Source organism: Hippichthys cyanospilos, chromosome 21 (assembly GCF_059441005.1).
Source record: "Hippichthys cyanospilos isolate Australia breed blue-spotted pipefish chromosome 21, RoL_Hcya_1.0, whole genome shotgun sequence".
NCBI lineage: Eukaryota > Metazoa > Chordata > Actinopteri > Syngnathiformes > Syngnathidae > Hippichthys > Hippichthys cyanospilos.
In genome coordinates, this window is record NC_142389.1 from 13647921 (window position 1) to 13666428 (window position 18508).

The 18508-nt window shown below is 39.1% G+C and overlaps 1 protein-coding gene across 4 annotated transcripts in view; it reads right to left on the bottom strand.

The window, feature by feature from the left end:
- dlgap3 (discs, large (Drosophila) homolog-associated protein 3) overlaps nucleotides 1-18508 on the bottom strand; it is a 162118-nt gene that overhangs the window by 15197 nt on the left and 128413 nt on the right. For all 4 annotated transcript variants that reach the window (XM_088404313.1, XM_088404312.1, XM_088404310.1 and 1 more), the window contains 2 exons: nucleotides 8544-9721; nucleotides 3429-3634 (listed from right to left, as the gene is read on the bottom strand). In XM_088404313.1, coding sequence (XP_088260439.1) covers nucleotides 3429-3634; nucleotides 8544-9647 — 1310 coding nt within the window. In that variant the 5' untranslated portion in view covers nucleotides 9648-9721. The remainder of the gene's footprint in view (nucleotides 1-3428; nucleotides 3635-8543; nucleotides 9722-18508) is intronic.

The window sequence follows — 18508 nt, forward strand, 5'->3', positions numbered from 1 at the left end:
AAATATGTGCCGCGTTGCGCTTGTAAAGTTTATTATCGCTTAATAAGGGGAATTGCAATATTAACTAAAAAATGTGCAATTCCTGAAGAAATTGCGTTTGAAGGCAAAAACGCTGAAACGAGAGGCGTTGAATGGTGGAATGATGTGGAATGTTTGAATGGCTTGAATCGGTTAAGTATTCTGAACATTGCAAAATTGGAACGGTTTGAATAGGCCAAATAATGTAGAAGATACAAGGGAAAAACTGAAAAAAGTGGAATTGTGGGAAGAATTTGAATTGTGGGAAGAGGGAAAGGGATCCATCAATGGAATGGCAGGAATCAGGGGAATCGTTTCAAGTCGGAAGGGTCTAAAACGGATGAGTAATGGCTAAGAAGGAAGGTTACAAAGTTTTGGTGAGAACAGTAGGGAATGCGTGAGGAAGTATGGGTAATAATATTAAAATAGTGATGTATTATTGGAATGTTTGAATATTAGTAATGATGAAAATGTGAATGAATTGAATGATGTATATGTATAATGGGGAAGCTTCACATGTGAAATGTTAAATATGCAATTGGGATTTCATTATTATAGGTGAAAAATATGGAATTATGGAAAATATTAATATTTACGAAGTAAGCATGGAAGGACTGCCAAGTAGGAAGAGAATGAAAAAAGGATGTGAAAGTACATAAAATAAAAAACTAATAACAATAAAATAACTTTTTTTTACACAAATTGTCTTTGTTTTTATTCAACATAGTCTGTCTTGCTGTGAGTAAATATGTGCCGCGTTGCGCTTGTAAAGTTTATTATCGCTTAATAAGGGGAATTGCAATATTAACTAAAAAATGTGCAATTCCTGAAGAAATTGCGTTTGAAGGCAAAAACGCTGAAACGAGAGGCGTTGAATGGTGGAATGATGTGGAATGTTTGAATGGCTTGAATCGGTTAAGTATTCTGAACATTGCAAAATTGGAACGGTTTGAATAGGCCAAATAATGTAGAAGATACAAGGGAAAAACTGAAAAAAGTGGAATTGTGGGAAGAATTTGAATTGTGGGAAGAGGGAAAGGGATCCATCAATGGAATGGCAGGAATCAGGGGAATCGTTTCAAGTCGGAAGGGTCTAAAACGGATGAGTAATGGCTAAGAAGGAAGGTTACAAAGTTTTGGTGAGAACAGTAGGGAATGCGTGAGGAAGTATGGGTAATAATATTAAAATAGTGATGTATTATTGGAATGTTTGAATATTAGTAATGATGAAAATGTGAATGAATTGAATGATGTATATGTATAATGGGGAAGCTTCACATGTGAAATGTTAAATATGCAATTGGGATTTCATTATTATAGGTGAAAAATATGGAATTATGGAAAATATTAATATTTACGAAGTAAGCATGGAAGGACTGCCAAGTAGGAAGAGAATGAAAAAAGGATGTGAAAGTACATAACAATAAAATAACTTTTTTTTACACAAATTGTCTTTGTTTTTATTCAACATAGTCTGTCTTGCTGTGAGTAAATATGTGCCGCGTTGCGCTTGTAAAGTTTATTATCGCTTAATAAGGGGAATTGCAATATTAACTAAAAAATGTGCAATTCCTGAAGAAATTGCGTTTGAAGGCAAAAACGCTGAAACGAGAGGCGTTGAATGGTGGAATGATGTGGAATGTTTGAATGGCTTGAATCGGTTAAGTATTCTGAACATTGCAAAATTGGAACGGTTTGAATAGGCCAAATAATGTAGAAGATACAAGGGAAAAACTGAAAAAAGTGGAATTGTGGGAAGAATTTGAATTGTGGGAAGAGGGAAAGGGATCCATCAATGGAATGGCAGGAATCAGGGGAATCGTTTCAAGTCGGAAGGGTCTAAAACGGATGAGTAATGGCTAAGAAGGAAGGTTACAAAGTTTTGGTGAGAACAGTAGGGAATGCGTGAGGAAGTATGGGTAATAATATTAAAATAGTGATGTATTATTGGAATGTTTGAATATTAGTAATGATGAAAATGTGAATGAATTGAATGATGTATATGTATAATGGGGAAGCTTCACATGTGAAATGTTAAATATGCAATTGGGATTTCATTATTATAGGTGAAAAATATGGAATTATGGAAAATATTAATATTTACGAATTATTGGAACGATGAAAATGGTACCTAAGGTGAAATGAATGAGTTAAATGGTGTGAATGTGTAATCGGAAAGCTAAAAATGTGAAATGTTAAATTTTCCATTGAATATGAATATTGGAATATTGAAGTGAAACAAGGAATTATGGGAAATATTAAAATGTATGAATTATTGGAATGATGGGAATGATCCATGAGGTGAAATGAAAGAGGTAAATATTATGAATGTGAAATGGGAGGGCTCAAAATGTGAAATGGTAAGTCTCCTATTAGGAATGAATGGGGAATCCTCTCATTGAAAATGAAATGTGAACTATTACAAGGTGAAAAATATGGGAACATTTTGAAATGAATTACTGGAATGATGGGAATGGTCCCTATGACATGATGAATGAGCTAAATAGTGAAAATATGAAATGTGAAAACTGTAAATATGAAATGTAAAATCACCAATGTTAAGTAAATGGGATTTTTGGCGTGAAAAACAGGGAATTGTGGGAAACTTGTAAATATTTGGAATGAGAAAAATGGAAGCAGTCGTTGCATGATTAATTGGAATAATATGAAATTCGAACGGTGTGAATCAGATGAAATGGGGATGAGTTAAAACGCATCCAAAAACGGGTGGAATTAAAATGAGGAATAACGTGTGAAGGCTAATTGTGGCAGCCAATATTGCGATCACAATTAAAATTCAATTAATCGTGCGTGTATACTAGAAAAAAATATCTTTAATTAGTACTGATTTACAATTGATCTTATTTTGTAAGATAAATAAGCATGTTAAATAAATATTCAAATTAAACAATACGTTATGGGAACATTTTGAAAAATACATTTCTGGAGCCTGAGACTCTGTCCCTTGGATTTTTTCAAAGATTGCAACATGCTAAGCTACCTCAAAATGTACATTTATTTGTTGAACTCAACGAATGGAATTCTGATATTTAGGTTTATTGACCGCTTTTCCAGGAAACATCACGAAATGATCACATTCATCATACATTCCAACAAGTTTGTGTCAAATTGTCCTCCAATCCTCAAAACACCCTACTGTGTTATGTATCAGAGAGTTATGAATCAGTGTCCTTGGATCTTATGTAAATTTGTACATTTTTTGTAGACTGTCTCCAACAATTCTCATCTCATTAGTGTTATGACACATTAAATGTCACAGACACATATCAGAACTGAGTTCAGCAACAACAGAAAAGCAAACAGCAAGTGGCTTAAGCACATTAAACAGATTGCAGCGTGAGTGTGCTTTTGTCAGTATTATGCTAAACAATGCATATGCGGAGATTGACCTTTGATCCATGCTGATAGATCGTCTGAAGGCATCCCTCTGAGCGATCAGGGTGGACTTGGGTGAGGCTTTGGGGCTGCTGTCTGAATCAGCGCTGTCATCATCGCCCATAGCCTTGATATAACTCCCACTGCGCATGCGACGGCAGGGAATCTCACCTCCGCTGTCTGTTGCGCTGTATCCGCCCCCCCAGTCTTCTGAGGGAACCTGAGACATAATCTCGTTCACTTAAAAGTCAGCAATGCATCGACCAATACGATTGTTGTGAGTATAGTACGGGATTGTTGACGTTTGGCAAGGCAGTTTTTTTGTGAGTTAAATAAAGGTCAGATGAGTCATTGACAATTTTGCTTAAATGTTATTGCGGTGAAATTGTCTTCCCTGTTACACAGGCACATGCAGTTCAAACAAATATTCACCAAAAGTACATGCATGTCACGTGCTAGCATAATCTCAGGAGGCAATATTGAATATGGATTGCTATTACTTGGTACTTTGGATTACCAGATTTTCAAAAATAAATATTGGCAAGTTTTCTGATAATTAGAATACGCTATTACCGTATTAAATTGCTAGTCAATGTAATGACCAGTGATTGTGTTCTTATCTAAGTTAATGCTAAACGCTATCTTAAATGACAGTCCAAAAAGTTCCACTCGTCATGATCCAACTTTTTTTTTAATTCGTTTTTGATGTTGCACCAGTATAGTAAAATTTGAATGCCTTGCACATGCAACTTAAGTTGAAACGCGGCTGTTCTGACTTTGTCAAATTAATTTAAAAAGTTTCCCCATACCACTAGAAATGTGCTAACAAAACACCCATTGTCGTTTGGTGCATTGAATTAGAATTTCAATTCATGTTTGAGATGTCCCAATGTTTGAGTGGTCACTGAACGCGTTTTCTTATTTCTTGCTATTCATTGTTAAATGCAAGCACATTTTTTCAAAATTTTGCTCATAAAACAGAACATAGAATCCATTGGTGCACAACTGCACCAAGAGAAATCTCGACTCGCTATGGTCTGAGTTCACTTTCTTCAACATGAAAGGGGAAGTAGTTCTCGTTCTAGTATGACATGAATGTGAAAGTAAACATTTTGAAATCCTTTTTCATTGTTTTTTTCTATGAATCATTATGATGATAGTGTAATTGGCATATGTCTGCCCCACCAAAACAAACAAACAAAACCTGAGGTCCAGACCTCAAATCAGGACAAAACATGCTTAAAATCGGAAGTACTGTATTCCGGTTAAAATGGGATGTCTGGTCACTCTCGGTAACCTCTTCTACACAAATGGAGAAATTAACTATGCTGGAGGGCTTCCTAAAACAATAACCCGTTGTAGTCGAACATTTTCACGTTTGTATACATTTTGATTCACTGAATTCAAAGTTGTTATTTTTTTATAGTTATGGTATATAGTCATTTGAAATCCTACTAAATTCCTGTGAGATCAGGCTGCACATGCACTTGAGAAAGTGAGTAAGATGATGCTCCAAAGAGAGAGTGCGACACAGCGACTTACAGAAAGAGAGAAACTCTGACAGCTGGAGAAACACTTGACGTGCGAGAAAGAAAAAAGGAAGCATCAGTGGCAAACTGACAGCAACAAAGAGAGGCAGGTAGCCAAGCAGAGCGAATGACGGACACAAATGTAGGGAGACAGACTGGAGGGGTGGCACATGCCCGGGCAGACGCACGAGGTGATGAAAGAGGTAAAAGTGAGAGACAAAGACAAGAAAGGATGAATAAAAACAGGTGGTGAAGACAGATGGGCGAAGCAATGAGAATCTGATGAGAAAACAAACAATGAGGACAGTAACAAGGCACAGGAAATAGCAAAGAAACAATCACAATAACAGCCACGCCTATGGAAAGAATGCACTCTGGGCCACGGCATTCTTAGGCTTTGACATCCACCCATTAAGGTCGTCATTTTCAGATTTGTTTGGGGTCTAATCTGCCAACCCCTCTGGTCTCTCACTATTGCGTCAGTTCTCTGATCATATTCATCTTCGTTTATTTCGTTATGCCCTCATAGCAGCCACCATCTTATCTCTTCTCTCAGCCTGGATTCCTGTCTCAGCATCTTTATATTTTCCTTCCATTATTGTACCTGACAATTTTAGCTGTCATTTAGCAATTTTAGAATGATCCCTAAGGCGAGATGAATGAGCTAAATATTGAAAATATGAAATGTGAGAGCTGTAAATATGAAATGTAAAACCACTCAATGTTAAGTCATTGGGATTTTTGGGGTGGAAAACATGGAATTGTGGGAAAACGGTAAATAATTGGAATGAGAAAAATGCAAACAGTCGTCACACGATTAATTGGAATAACATGAAATTGGAACGGTGTGAATCAGATGAACTGGGAAAGAGTTGAAACGCGTCAAAAAACGGGCAGAATAAAAAAGTGGAATAACAAATGTGTGAAGGCTTTTGCCTTGTTTAAATTAACAAAAAGAAAGACGTTGAACTTTTTGGATAAATGCATATTTATATGGATGTCGCCGTTTTACTCCGTCATCCTTAATTCAATTTACTTCCCATTTATATTCTTAATGATCTGCAAAATACAGCACTTCACATCTGTCTACTAATCATTACACACTATCAAAAATACACCCTCCGTGTATAGTAATGCATCATATAACCCAATATACCTTTATAACCAGACACACCTTATATATAGAAAGTTCCAAGAATAGACCTCTTTATTGAGACTGGACCTTATAATACTGTGCACCTTCTGTTCCAAAAAATATGATACATTGGTCAATCATTTCCCATTCCGTCTTTTCCCATTTAGGCGTATGTCTGACATCATGGTTGAGACTGACTCAACAATGCTGTGCACAAGATGGACATAATTCTCCAAGATAAATCTATCAGCTATTATATGCTCTTTCATTTTAGCTTTTGTTTCAGACTACACAGTCTGAACAATGTATTTTGTGGGATAACATCTGTGTGAAAGAATTATTAAAATGTGAAGATAACATGGAGCTATGAACATTTCTGCCTCGTCAATGTAAGTCTCAATAGGCTCCAATTTTTCTGACCCTGAATAGGAAAACCTGTGGAAAATGGATCGTAGGATTTATTGCCATCTTACTATTAAATATAAATATTCAGTACATTTTACCTTCTGTAAAGCAGCATTGTCCCGAGTAACAAGGCTAAGAAAATTGGTGCTGAATGACTTGCATCCTGTGGATCAACACATACTGCAGAAAGATGCTCTGAGGCCCTGCATCAATGTGTCAGACTTTCACAGGCGTGTCTAAACGCACGCTTTTGCTTTGTATCAGCAGCCCTCAGCTGTGACTAAGGGATGAAAGTTGGCTAAGCAACAGAAACCACTGTGGCTACCTGCTGTTCTGCAGCAACACAGCTGGAGATTTGTGAGAAAAAATGTGCGCGTATATGTGTCCCATTATTACGATTAGAATTCTGGTGCAAGAAATAAGTTATATTATTTGAACTCACTAGGCTTTCAAAGACTTCTTTCAGAAGTTTGATTGACCGAGGTAAGCGTTGGTTTACGTTTTAAAGCCTCACAGAAAAGTGAGTCGCATATGATTTATCATTCAATGATATTAAGTTTGGATTCTACAGTAGCTCTCCTCAGTATGTGCAGTACAGTAAATCTGTACTCTACCTTTGTCCATGTTCAGGAATTTTGACCTGAGGTAAGGTCTCAAGTCTTTTGACTTAAATGACAAATACAATTCACAGGATGTTGAGATATTTGGCCCATCAATAGAGGACTTTTATTGCTCTTGACCTCACTAACTGGACTAGCGACCCAGCAGGACTTAGCCTCTAACCAGAAAATGATGTACATGCTCTCAGGAGAGCGATAGCTAGTTTCCTTCTCATGCACAGCAGGTGTTTTGCTTTCAAGTAGCCGAAAAAGCATGCAACCTATAAAGCCTGCTGGGCTGTGCACAATGAGTTGAGTAACTATGACCATGCTGAGATCTGACAGCATATTATTATTTTCAAACTAGTGACATCACTTCCTGTTGATTTGTCTTCATCTCCCTTTGTCTGAGCTAAATGTTACTTTGAAATTCACGCTGGTTTTGTTGAGCAGATCAACGTTAGTCTACTGTCTTCGCATGTTTTTAGTGGTTCTGCTTTTTGTGTTTATGGAAAATTGCCTTTGAGATCCCTTCAATCATCATTTAAAAACAAACCTTAGAGCAGTGGTCCCCAACCTTTTGATCACCACGGACTGGTCAACGCCTTAAATTTATATTGCGGATGGGGGAGGGGGGGGCTGGCTGCTCTAAAAACCACATCATCCTTCTCACTATGTATGTAATATCAACATCGGCCAGATCAAGCAAAATTTTGCCTTTTGCGTGAAGTTAATTTTTTTTTTTTTTTGGAGACAGACAATCAACTTCGGGAACATTCAACGGCTCACGCAGGGGGCAGGAATGAATCATGGCAGCCTCTTTGTAGTCACCGGGATCGATCCAACACGGTCAGCTGAGCTTTCAATACAAAACAGAGCCAAGCAAGAGCACTCACCTGGCTTGTAGAAAGGTGGAAGCGAGAACTTGGGACAATTGGTATGTGCAGCGTTTGCTGTTAACCGTAATTACTGTGCTAAGCTAATGATAGCGCTGCATTGTCAGCGCAATATTTAGCATGGTCTCAGCCACTTCATTGCGACATTGAAACTTTTATTTTTAGGCAGGCGAGTATTGCCACAAAGCGAGGGACACGCAGCGTGAAAAAAAAAGAAGAATAAAGGTGCTGTCGGTGAAAATATTGGCTCTGTCACATTCCAGAAAAGTGAAAGTTCTCAGCAATGCTCTTCTTTCCAGATCTAGCGTAAAGTGCACAGCAAGCTCACTCCACTCCCCTCCCCTCTTCTCGCGCGACAAAAAAGTGGACAAAAAGTACAACAGCGACAGAAAGCCCCGCGAATGAGCGTAGCGACACAAATTTTCGCTTTTGGTGTGCATGTAGCATAAAACTAAATCATCTCCAAAACATTATTTCGGGTGCAGCCCACACAGCCCGGTACCAGTTGAATCCGTGGACCAGTACCGGGGGTTGGGGACCACTGCCTTCGAGTACTTGCACTCACCTGCAAATAATGGAGAGTCCTGTCCTTCAATTTGTTCTCAATGGGCACCAGAGCTTTATCATAGCCCCCTCCTCCACCTCGAGAAGGGTACACCTCCCTTGCTTGACTGACTGTCATAGCCGACCACGTGCTCCTTTTCAGAGAGTGACCGTGGCCGATGTGACTGTGGTGTCCACCACCTTCGCTTCCGGCCAGAGCGATGGTGGTACAGGCCATGCACTCGGCAGGCCCTGGTGGCCCAGCGCCTCGCTCCTTGGGCCTCTTCGTCGTGAGCTCCTGGATGGCTGCATCCAGGCTCTCATGACCACTAGGGTATCCTCTCCTGCCGCCACTCATCAGGAAGCTGCTGTCGCTATCCAGGTTGTCATCAGAGCTCCACCAGCCGGCTGTCCTGCTGTGATGTCGTCTGCCGGACTCATGCCGAGAGTCCCCGCTCTTACTGCGCTCTCGAGACTTGTTCCTCCGAGCAGAGCGAGACTGGTGGCCCGAGTAATGACCCCCACCGTCCTCGCCACCACTCCTGTGACCAGCACCTCTCTCACCACGATAGTCCCCACCTCCTCTTGTGCCGTTGTACTCTCGTTTAGAAGGGGCTTCTAAGGAATGGGACTTGGCAAAGAGACGTTGCACCGAGTTGACCAGGTGGCGGATGCGCGAGGGGCTCTCGCTGCGCTGCTCAGCACCACCACTAGTGCTGCGCTGATACTGCAGTGTGTGGAAGCCATCAGGGTGGAAAGGTACCTGCTTCTCAAACTGATCCATCAGGATTGGAGGTATGCGGTGTGTCTTCCCTCCGTGACCCGATGACAAGCATTCCTCACACGAGTCAAACGACTGCAGCGGCGGATGTTGGCTGGGGTGTGAGCGAGGGAATGTTCCTCCACCTGAGTGGCTGTGAGAATGTGAATGAGAGTGTGAATGGTGTCTCTCCAGTGCCAAAGCCTCAGCAGGACCTCCCGGAGGGTAGTAGTGGCCATCGTTATGACCATGGTAATAGTCTCTGCTTGGGCCATCACAGTCCTCAGGCGGGCAGTGACAGGGTCCTCCTCCACCACCACCAGAGGAATGCTGGGACAAGCTGCGGCTGACATGGTACCCTTTCATATGCACCGGGGCATGGTGGGCCGTCCGGGCAGAAAGGGGTCGCTGTGGGCGTGACAGGGCTGCGCAAATTTTACCTGCAGGCACACAAGGAAGACAGTCTTTATTGGGTGCGCAACAGACTATGAACAATAGCTTAAGTAAAAACCATACCCTGAGACCCAGCCTATTTTTTTGTGCCCATTGTGGCGAAAATTTGGTTTTGGTCTGCAGTATATCTCAAAGAAGGACACCATGACTTTTCAAATAATGTCTCATGTGTTTGGGTGGGATGCAATTAACGTTGCAGTCATGATGAGACTAAAGGAAGAATGAAAACACAAGTCTCAATACTGGGTCTCAGGAGGATATATATATATATATATATATATATATATATATATATATATATATATATATATATATATATATATATATATATATATATTATTTTTTTTTTTTTAGTATTTGTGTGTAAATTGAGGCTTAAGGCACAATACCAATACAGCATTAGTCTCAAACTCCAGTCCTCGGGTGCCACAATCTCACATGCTTTTTAATCTTCTCTCTCAAACACACTAGATTAAAATGATCAAGGTAATTTTCAAAATCAGCAGAGATTGATAATGAGGTAGTCTTTTGAATCAGGTGTGCTTGAAAGAGAAGAATGGAAAACACTCAGGATTGCGGCCCTCGAGGACTGGAGTTTGAAACCTATGCAATACAGTGTTCCCTCGTTTATTATGGGGGTCACATTCCCAAAAATATCCGCATTAACTGATAACTGAAATCCATGATGTAGAGATTAACCCCCTCATTTTTAGTTTGTTTCTACTGAAATAATAACCACGTACGATAACGCATGAACCAAACTGTAGTGTAGCAAGGGAACACTGTAAAATGCATTGTGTATGAGCTGCTGATATTATTTTTGTCAACTTGGGGCACTTATTTCAACCAAGGTTGATGATTTTACTGATATTATTTTTGTCAACTAGGGGCACTTATTTCAACCAAAGTTGATGATTTTACTATGATTTTCTTTTTCCTTTTTTTTTGTCATAAGAAACTTTATACTTACAACCACTGCAATCACCGTCATCACTGTCAGTACCATAAAAGCTAAAACACAATTTTCAACTCGTACAAATACACACTTAGAAAACTTCGTTCCAGTTATACAAAAAATATATATAAATTGAAATATACATTTATAAACATACTTTTTGCCTCTTTGGAGGGACTTGCTTGCGCCCATGTGTGCCTGTACCCATCTGAACAAACTCAAAGCGCTGTAGCAAACCCTTAATCAAACTATCTTGTATGTCCACATCACAACACCAGAAGTGCAAAGAAAAAACAAGTGTGTAACACAATATCGAAAGGTACAGTGAACAATTTAAATATCACAGTAAAATACAATTGATACACTTTTTAAAATATGGTTATGTGCATTCATATCCTGGAGTGCTGTATCTGCGACTGAATGCGAGACGTTAAAAGGTTGATAACATGTAGATAACAGGTAGATAACATGTTCAAACGTACTTGCAAACATGTTCAAATGCCACAAGGTATATTGACTTGCGCAGGTGCGCACTCTGTGGCATTATCGGAACAGAAATTGTGAAGTGGCTTGCTCAATTAATAGTGGAAACTCTTTTTTTTTTTTTTTTTTTTTTTTTACTGATTAACATATTTATTGCTATTCTCTTCATTTGTCAAATTAAAACAAAAAAGCATTGTAAATGCTTAGAATCCATCCAGCAGACTCCATAAACATAGACAATTTTAATCTTGATTTATCTCAATGGCTGCCGGGCTGATAATTCAAGAGTTTTTCTGAAACTTTGCTTTCAACTTCAACTCTTCCATGGAGCACCTTCGTTTTTTATATCCTCCTTCTGATCATAATTGTTATATTCATCAGCACTACACTCCACTGTTGTCTATCTCATCTTTCCATACATGTCCAAAGGGGTTCTTTGCACATGATTTACAGCAAAAACAAACAGCGTGTTTATTGATCATCTGCATTTTGCAGTGGCGATGTATGTCGATCTTTTCATGATCTCTCTTCAATCAATTATACCTTCGTCAGCGTCTTTGAAATAATATAGGATATCATGGTGTAGGACATTGGTGAAAAAACAAAACACGATTGCAGAAGGTGAAATCAATACACTTTAACAAGCTGCAGCCACAACATACAGTAACACAACTTTTTTTCCACATCAGTGAATACTGTAAACAAAAGTAAACGGAAATAATCATACTATGTCATATGGGAAAATGTCTCGCTTGAATGTCAACCAGCATCACAGAATGGATTGCATTCACAAACGAGGTTCCACTGCCGTTGTCACCAAGTGCTCAACAACCGGTGATTAAATCCCAAATGGGATTAAATAGACTTTATTGACTGTAGATGATATAATCACCTCTCTATTTACCACTATCTTCTCTAACTACGGCGCACATGCATGTCACGCGATTTTCAAATGTAATTACAGTTAAATTGGCTTAACAGCGTGGGACTCGGTGAGCATGTGTGTACCCATGTCCGTGCACACATGAGAGATAATCATGCAGTATAGAGGGGGCCCGGTGGCCTTGATTGGCTAAATGAGAGGTGTCACTAAGAGGGTTAACCCTCGATCAAGTGTCTATTACACAGTCATAGACAGAGAGAAAAAATGGAATAAAAAAGCCTGGATGGGTGACACCAACATGCTTTTTGAATTCTAATTGGCAGTGTGCCTTATTTGTGGGTGTTTCTCTATGAATAGATGACAAGTGCCGTTCTGCTCGAAGGAGTAAATTAAACCATGTTGTGTTTATCAAGAAGTCTTTGGCTTTGTGACAGGCTGCCGGCTATAAGAGCTGCCAATCATTGTGACAAGCACACAGAGCCATGAAGACAAAGCCGGAAGAGGAAGTGCTGCGATTCCCATTATTTCTTGCCGTCCTTTTCACCATGTGGCACCTGTTCCTTTGCTTTTCCTACTGACCTACTTCCATTCATCCTGGAGACCCATGCCATAGTCCTCTCCAGTGGCGGTCAGTGCATTTCACACTTAGGCCTTCAGTGAATGGATCTCTCATGCGCACATACACAGGCTTTTTTTCAGAGCATTTAAACATCAATAAACCACATCACACAATTAAAGTTTATCATTATACTTGAAAAAACGTAGAATAAGTCATAATAATTTCAAATTATTTGTCCACAAAGTTTTATGAAGTCCACCAAGAGCAGGCACGCTTAAACAAGATTTAATATAAGTGTCACGTCTGCATGGGCATGGTGAGTTGAGTTGGGAGGAGGAAGGAACGGGACCCAAAAAAATGCAGGTTAACTGAAAAAAATGTGGCTCAAAGGGGAAGTTTTAACAAGGGAATGAGGCAGGACCAAACAGGAGCAAAACTGGATGGAAAAAGTATCACCAGACAGGTGGACCAAATCAAACTAACAAGAACGTAGACAATAAAGGCAGATGCGAGTGGAACAGAAACATGAACAAAACCCCACAACAACAAAAGCCAACCAAATGTGACAATTGAATATGAATGACATAAAATGACAAAAACATATTAACTCGCCCAAAATGGCTGTCCCCGAGTTATTACAGAACAAAATGCATTCTTCTTTTTTTTACCTCCGAAAGATGTTCATGACTTGCTTGTGGAGTTTGTCTCCGCGTTTCATTTCCAATAATAAATCCTTTTGCATTGACATGGACGCCAATGTTGAAAGTCACGTCGGTCCATTTCCATTTTGCTCTTCTTCAGCCATTGTGGGTTAAAAAAATCACTGGTGTTCTCCTTTCTACTGTAAGCCCATCTGGTTTGCTCCTTGTGTGCTTGTTTTCATTCTTGACAGCTTCATTTGTCGTTGTTCTCTCTCAATTTTGAAAGGTCATGCACAGTCCAAATTACTATCTTTTGTTATTTATATTTGCTATTCTCAAATCCAAAATGCTTGGCATGTCATAGTACATCTCATCTATATCTCTAGTGCTATATATATATATATATATATATATATATATATATATATATATATATATATATATATATATATATATATATATCTACCATCTATATCTCTAGTGGTATATATATCTATATATCTATATCTCAAGTTCTAGCTGTAGCTCTAGTTCCATCTCACTCATTATATGAGGGGTAGGCAAATGTTTTTGACTCAAGGGCACAAAGGCTTCTAAAATTTGACAAAAGGGCCAGGAGCAAACGGATGAAGTGTTTTGATAATCCATCGGATAAAAGAATTTATGTGGGATATTAACAAAAGCATTACAGCAGTTTTATTCAAGTCCCAGGTATTTAACTTTTTATTGAAATGACTCTTCCAATGACAGAAAATTAAATGAACACAATACGGTTGTTTTAATTGCTAACAGTTACTATTTTATATCGCTGATAGTTCCATTATCCCTCAGGATATTAACATTATAACACGCCTCCTGATTGATCATTTCTTCAAGTTTGGTCGACCGATCTAAAAAACTTAACGGGCCACATATGGCCAAGGCTGGATCCTAACCTCAATACTCTAACTTAATCTCAATCTCTAAATCACTTTCTAACTCTAGCTAACCTCAACAACTGTCTGTAGTTCCTAGCTGTAGCTTTTGCTCTATCTTACTCTATATGTGCTAACTCGATCCCAATCTCTATACCCTAATTTTCTCAGTCTGTATTCCTCATCTCAATCTCAAACCTTTAGCTCTCTCTGTCCGAATTAAATCTCAATTACAATACAGTGATCCCTTGCTACTTCGTGCTTTGATTTTCGCGCCTTCGGTTTTTCACGTTTTTTGGGGGGGAGAAAAAAAAAACTATACTGTATTGCGGAGAAACACGCTGTAACGTTTTCTTCCATGCCAGGCATATGAGGTAACTATAAATGCACTTGCCACAGGCTGTGCTCGGACATGGAACTACTGCAGTACACATATTTACTTAAATCTTAAGTGACTAAATCTTATACACTGTGTAAGTGAACTGTTCCCCCTTTCCTTTGAAGTCTTGCGCAGCTGCGGTCATATTAGCCGCGGCCTGGACATTGAATAAAAGTCAGATCTGTAAATGATCAAACATGATAATACTAGAGAGTTTAACTTCAAATACCATTTTATTATGAAAGAAATGTAGTGAAGAGATTTCCAACGGTCTGGTGAACTTCGTCTTTCCTCCTCTCCCTCCTGCCTGTTGACAACAACGTGTACTGGGTTGCATTCAATGAGTTACACGTCACGTCCCTGTTGTAATCTACTCCCGCCCCAACTCTTGCTTTTACACCCACAGGGATGTGCTGTATTAGTCATCAAACGCACCCACAGCAAAGGCACACACATTGTCAAGGCAGTAAGCAAACACACACACACACACATTGTCAAGGCTGACAAAAAGAAGCAGACCTTCACCAGAGCTTTGGAAGTCTCTTATCTAGATTTCTTTTGAAATAAAATAGAATTTCAAGTGTAAACTCTCCATTGTTATCATGTTTGATCATGTACAGATTTGATTTGAACGACTGGGCTGCTGCTAAAATGACTGCAGCTTTGCCACCTACTGTACAGTGTATAAGGTTTAATAATTTATTGAAATTAATATGTGTACTGCAGTAATATTTGTCTTCAATAATTTGTATAACATGAAGACTTTTCACATTAAAAAAAAAACCCGCTACTTCGCGGGTTTTACTTTTGCGGGGGGATTCCGGTGCCCATTAACTGCAAACAAATGAGGTATCACTGTATTCTATGTTAGACTCTTTCCCATGCTCAATCGTTGCTTTATCTCACTTGCTACATATACTCCCAACTTGATATCAATTGCAATACATTAATCCCTCGTTTTTCGAAGTTAACAGGGGCCAGAACCCCGCTGAGAACCACAAAGTAGCGTCACACCCCCGACAGAATTTTTATGCATGTGTTATGTGGTTACCTCAATTTTTTAAACGTGAAAAGTATTGATACTATACATATTTAAGACAAATATTACTGCAGTACACATTTACTGACACCTTAAAATGTTTAAACCTTATACAGTAACTTTAATGTTGACCCCATATTCCCTTTGATCCTATTGGCTGTAATCTCACGGAGAGCCACGGTTATAATTGCGGCACCCGGAAGTCTAATTAAATTGAAGTGTGTAGCTGACCAAACATGATAACAATCAGAGTTTCCACTTGAAATTCCAATTTATTAGAAACGCAATCTAGGCCAGAGATTTACAACGCTCCGGCGAAGCCTCTTTCCTCCCCTCCTTTGCGTCTATTAACCGCATATGTGTTTTACGAGGTAGACCAGCACTCCACTCTTGGTCTACCTAACAAGCGGTAGTTGGGGTAGGAGTAGATTACAACTCCTGCCCTCACTGGTCAATGATTATGCTAGGAGTGAATCACGTGTCTTGTAGGAGTACCCACCTTTCTCATGAAACTCACACAAGAGCAATATAAATCAACTTTTAAAAAGTACTTTTTTCAGCATTTATACAGATTACAACTTCGTCTAAAATAAAAATAAAAAGAACAGAAAAATGATGAATGACTAAATGACTAAAAATGATGCCAATCTTTATTTTATTGCAATTACACTTCACATTGGAAAAAAAAAAACCTTTTGCCTTAGGTCATTCTCCTGCCTTACAGTATGAATGTTGTGACTTTCTCCCCGTGCTCTTTTTTCTCCTTGTATTCCATTTCCTCCAATGTTACATAAACATATGAGACGCATGGTTGTCTGTAGCCCACGAATAAATTCTGACATTTAAAACCAGGCGCAAGGAAGAAAAAAGCCTTTATCGGATGTATATCCAACCTTGATGCAGCTTTATTGGTCCTCTCCCTGCATTTGAAGTTACAACTATTCAGTGGGGAGTCAACAACATGCTGTCATGCTGCTGATGTTTAACACTGCTTAGCATCAAGCCGACTGTTGCAGAGGCTTTACTCTGGAGCTCTTTTCATTAAATATTCATACGATCATGCCAGCTGCTCTGACCCACTTTGCTAACAGCTGAGTCTGCCTGCTCTTTGCTATCTTCACAAAAGCACGGGTCAAGGGGTGCTTCACATCACTGATGTACTATGCTATTACAACACCAAGACCTTGACTACCCGATTTATTTCTCCCTTCTCCAGTATTGGTCACTCTGAAAGTGACAGGCTCAAACCTTGGGGACCTGTCAAAGTATCCTTGGGAAAAATACTGAAGGCTTAATTGCAGTGAGAAGGACTGTGTGGAATTTGTTGAATGATCTAAATACACTTGCAGACTATTCAAGTTGATGTTTTTTTTTTCTTTTTTTTTTGGCTTAATGTTGGAAAAACACTAGTCAAGGGTGTCAGCTGCTTCCCATAAAAAGCATATTTATTTTTTTAAATTTCATTATTTATTAATTTTATTATTATTTTAATTCTAGTCCATGGCACTGAAAGAGTTAAGCTGTCAGTGACACATTGTCAGAATTTCTTCACAGGGTCCATTAAATTTTCCAATTCAGAGTCCAGTTCCTATCTCCCAGGTTTAATTTCCGAGTGTACCTTCCTTGTCTCGTTCAAGTTTCTGATGCTTGCTGTAGTTACATTGGAATTTTGTTTAATAAGCCATACTACTTCACCACTTGTGTGCTTTCTACTTCTGCGTCCTATCTGCTTCTCACATGCACACTTAGGCACTTGGTCTCTATATTCAGCAACTTTTCTGACAACTCATTCACTGCATTAACGGAAATACAGTATATGTGAAAGATCCATTTTTACTAGGCTGATAGTGGATGAGTTTAATAAAACGAGTTGAATTAAAGACATTTCGATTCATGTAGTAATATAAGAGCGCAGCATCCAATTTGACCTGTAGGTTTAAAATATGAATGCACATTTGATTTTCAAACTTATTGTGTTGTTTAATGGTGCAAGGCAGCAATGCAGACAATAGCAGATAATCACAAGCCAGCCGCTGTACGGCTTTCATTGAAATAGTTAATGTTGCATGGCAGAGAGCATTGTATCCTCAAATATGGGCTTTGTTGGACCGCAGTTACAATGGACCGTGAGCTCCATGGTGATATGTCGATCCATTTGTGAGTGTGAGTGCATGAGCAGCTTAAATAATTGTAGCCAAACAGGTTTTCATTTGCCTGGTAGGAGAGAGTACAGTAGACTCTGAAGATACCATCTCCGCATAGCCATCTTTGGAAAATGTAGCAGTTTAAAACACTAAAGATTACTGTGAGAATAGAAGTATAATAGAACTGTCCCAGCCATGTCTTAGCATGCAGTTTTTCTTTGGTAGGTAGTGAAATCCACTTTCTGGGAATGATGACAAATGAATGAATGCAATGTCATTTTTCTTTCATATGAACACACATACATGCCACACATATTCCCCTTCTGGCAACGAAATCCAGGAGGACTTGAAGATAAAAGGAAATATTTTGGAAGTTGGGGGAATCTTGTCATTTCTGTCCATGCAGAGGGAAAAGGTCGACGAGAGTGAAGTGGAAAGACGCAAAGACAGGAATGAAAGTCATGTCTTGGGGTTTTAAAAATGCAAAGCACCTGCAAGGCTGGTAAATGCTTTTATATCTATTTTAGATGAAGACTTTGTAGCTGGGGACGTTCAAAGGAAAGATGGTAGATGCTGGTGTGAAATGACAGCACTGCAGATGCTTCCAGTCACGTGTACGCTGCTTTTGCTCTTGCAGGCTTTCTATTCAATGCAGTGGACATGAAACAATAATTCCCAAGAGCTGACAACTGAATTCTGTCTCTAAGCTTTTACGTTGAAGACCGAGAGATTGAAACGCAAAGCGAATATTAAACCAAAATATGATAATGTGCTGGA